The sequence below is a fragment of the Perissodus microlepis genome, chromosome 14 (assembly GCF_051167445.1).
Source record: "Perissodus microlepis isolate ML-2025 ecotype Zambia chromosome 14, ASM5116744v1, whole genome shotgun sequence".
Classification (NCBI taxonomy): Eukaryota; Metazoa; Chordata; class Actinopteri; order Cichliformes; family Cichlidae; genus Perissodus; species Perissodus microlepis.
In genome coordinates, this window is record NC_140474.1 from 20,424,588 (window position 1) to 20,428,016 (window position 3,429).

At 40.3% G+C, this 3,429-nt stretch overlaps 1 protein-coding gene across 1 annotated transcript; it reads left to right on the forward strand.

Moving 5' to 3' along the window:
• The first annotated feature begins 1,734 nt into the window (after positions 1 to 1,734).
• LOC146373863 (uncharacterized) lies at positions 1,735 to 2,989 on the forward strand. Its single transcript, XM_084951415.1, has 3 exons — positions 1,735 to 2,059; positions 2,145 to 2,262; positions 2,430 to 2,989. Exons 1-3 carry the CDS (start codon positions 1,958 to 1,960, stop codon positions 2,588 to 2,590), a joined length of 381 nt encoding a protein of 126 aa, XP_084807541.1. The 5' UTR covers positions 1,735 to 1,957; the 3' UTR covers positions 2,591 to 2,989.
• The last annotated feature ends 440 nt before the right edge of the window (positions 2,990 to 3,429 follow it).

Below are 3,429 nucleotides of genomic sequence, written 5' to 3' on the forward strand. Positions count from 1 at the left end.
GTGTAATGACCAGCAGTTTACCCGAGGGGGGGTCAGTTACCGATCTCTTGGCCAGCCTGACTGCGACTTTAGCAATCAATTTCACAGCACTTGTAAGTGGTTGGACAGTGTACATTTTCCCTTAGTGACTTTGTGGTTCCCAGATGGTCACCAACTGGTGCACGCCTGTGTTATGGGAGCCTATGCTGCTCGTGGACCTTTTTTGTATCATTGTGACACACACGGGTTGATTCATGGCAACAGTTATTAGTAGCAGTGTAGGTTTGTTTTGGATGTAATAGACTGCTGTGATTATTCTGTTTGTTTCTCCTTTTGTCTTAAGTATATAACCAAGATATAAATAATCAGAGTTGGTTGCAACTAAAGTATATAGGAGTCTTACCCATGGAGCGAACAGAATAGTTAGATTTACTGTAACTCGCATTTTCTTTGTCTGTGTTCTCTAAAATAACACACCAGCAGCGATTATTCACTCATCTAACAGTTTCGTTTTATTCTAGTTTTGAACATGTTGGTGACTATTGCATGTGGTCAAGTTAAATTACAATGTGGTGTACAGATGTGTATATATAGAAAATTATATTCTAATGCCTTCATCAGCATTTTACGTAAAGAAGAACAAAAAAATCTTCTTGGTCATTAGAGGTTTGCTTGTGCTTTTTTATTTTTTCATGATGCTTATCCCTTATAGCCCATTATGTACAACAAGATGTTTTCACTGTTGATAATCCTATTGCCTGAGACAGCTGCCAGCTGTATTCATCTTGCCACATGGGTAAGATCCTCTAAAATGAATTTTACCACATACTGACGTCCATTTCCATTTGCAGAGACACATAAGCCTCACTAAATCGACTGAAAACAGAGAACACATTCAACCCAGCATGTGTAGGTGTATAAACGCTTGCATTCTAAGCTTATCTGTACTCACCTCAAGTGTGAAGACAATATAACAAAAATATCAGAGGATGTCAGAAGACAACAGTCAAATATCAGCAGTGCATGCATTATCCTCAACAAAAGAATTACAAATGACTCTGCAGGGGGTCCATTAAATAACCGCCTATGTAATAACATCACAGAGGTGGTAAAGTACCTAAAAATGTACTGCTTCACCTTGCATCTACAATACCAATGACACATTCTTTCCCCATGCAGTTTGTTAGCATTTTAGCAAACCTATTACAGCAAAAAAAAAAAATAAAAAATTATTATTTTGAAACATTTAACTATTAACCTATGATCAGTGGTCAACTTACGAACTAGGACACTTGCAATTGCTGTCTCAAAATAAGGCGTTAACATGAATTCTCATTGTTACGTCCCCCCCACCGTGGTGGTGGCAAAGGCAGGAAGGAGACAGCAACACCGGACAACCACAATCAATGAAGAAGGAGGACAACAGGACAGTTAAGAATCAGGCAGGATTTATTGGAATCTATAAGAAAAAAGGTGGGGGAGGAGGACTGGGCGGTTGAGCCAAATCAAAGAAAGTAATAAAACAAAAAGAGGTCGAGAGCTCTCAGGGCCTAACTAAAAGAAAAATGCAAAACAAAAGGCCTACCTAGCTGCTCGACAAAAGGTCAGTGAAAACATACAAAAGTGGCATCAACCGCATAACCTAGTGTGTCTAACAGTTTAAAACCTGCAACCAGTGTATAGTAGTGATGTGACGTTCTGTATCGAGGCTTCGAAGCTTGTGTCGAGTAATGGAAGGGGCGTTTCCGCGATGCGCGTATCGAGGCTTGCTTCATTTATGGGAGGAGCTGAAAATGATGACGTCCGAAGCCTCGCTGCCCGGCTGTACCACGTGACTGGTTCATGAAGTGGTTCGAACTTTGCCGCGAGATATGACAGCGATATAAACCCCTCAGACTTCATTCAAAAATGTGGGTGTTTGATGGAGAGTTGCGGTTAGTGAGAGTTTGGAGACAGTTTGGAGACAGTTTGGAGGTTTATGAGAGTGAGGAGAGAAAGTCAGGAGAGAATGGAGCCAGCTAAGAAGAGGAGGATGTCCTCCCCTGTGTGGGAACATTTTGATCTTATTCCTCCCAACAAGGTATGTAAATTTCTACAGAAGATGTATTTTCATAATACTGATGGTGCAATACAATTTATGTTAAGCGGCTTTACTTTTGTACAAGGTGAAGTGTTTGCTATGTGCCAGGGAGCTGGGATATAACAACAACACCTCATCCATGATTAGGCACTACAGAGCTTTGCATGAGAATAAGGGGAACACCGATTGTGGAGCAAGACCAGGTGAGCCATCTAATGCCATGATAATATAGCATGCAGTAATGTTACTGCATGCCATGATAATATAGCATGCAGTAATGTTACTAAATGATATAACAATATTATACAACTGTTATAAGTTACATGTGTGATATTTATATTTGTGCTTTGTCTTTATTGTCTTTCCTCAGGAGAACAATCTCAAATAGATGAAGACCTGGTTAGCATGGTGATTGAGGACTCCCAGCCATTTAGCATTGTGGAGGATAAAGGATTTAAAAGATATGTTAAATCATTAAATCCTAGCTATGTTCTCCCCACTAAAAAGGTCATAAAAGCAGTGAAAATTTAGTTTTTACAGAATAAAATGTGAACAGGCAGGACTGAGGCTCAAAGCCTCAGTGTGTAGCTGTCCATACCTCAACGTTACAAAAGCACAACTACTGTCCACACCCCAACCACACCTCACAGTAAATGATCATTTCCATTTTAAGCATTTCCAAATAATCATTTTCCATACTGCCAGTATAAATATACACAGTATACTGCATCACTACAATATACATGTTTTACACACTCCTTTTGTTGTTGACATTTACAGGCTGTGTGCAAAAGGCCACACTCTTCAAATTCATGCCAACTAATATTTTTACGTCCAGTAGGTGTCCTACTAGAGCAAATGAAGCTTCAAGAAGCTTTGCGCTGGGATGAACCAATTGGATGAAAAGCTTCAGTGCTTCATGAAGCTTCATCTGCCCATCACTAGTGTATAGGGTACCCCAGCTTACCTGTCCAGCCTCCCACCACATATAATACAAAGAAGCCTGTTCGCAAATGTTTGTCATAGCAGAAGCCAGCAGCCCCCCAGCTGGCCAGGAAGCTGCTCATTCGTAGTGATCCTTGGAGTGTGATTGGCCAACTGTGCCCAGACCAGCCAATAGACACATGCCAATCAACTTTGAACTGGCCAATAGGTGGAGGCTTGACACCTGTTAGATAAAAAGAACACAAAAGCAAAGCCACATCTCTTGGCACGTAACACTCATAAATATACAATAATCACTGTGTAATTTTTCCAACACATTTTTTATAAACCTAGAGTAGGTACCAGTTTGTTGAAGCTGCCGTGTTATCCCACCATTGTTAATAATGTGACAGCGATATCTGTTTCTAATCGCGTTTTATGTATGT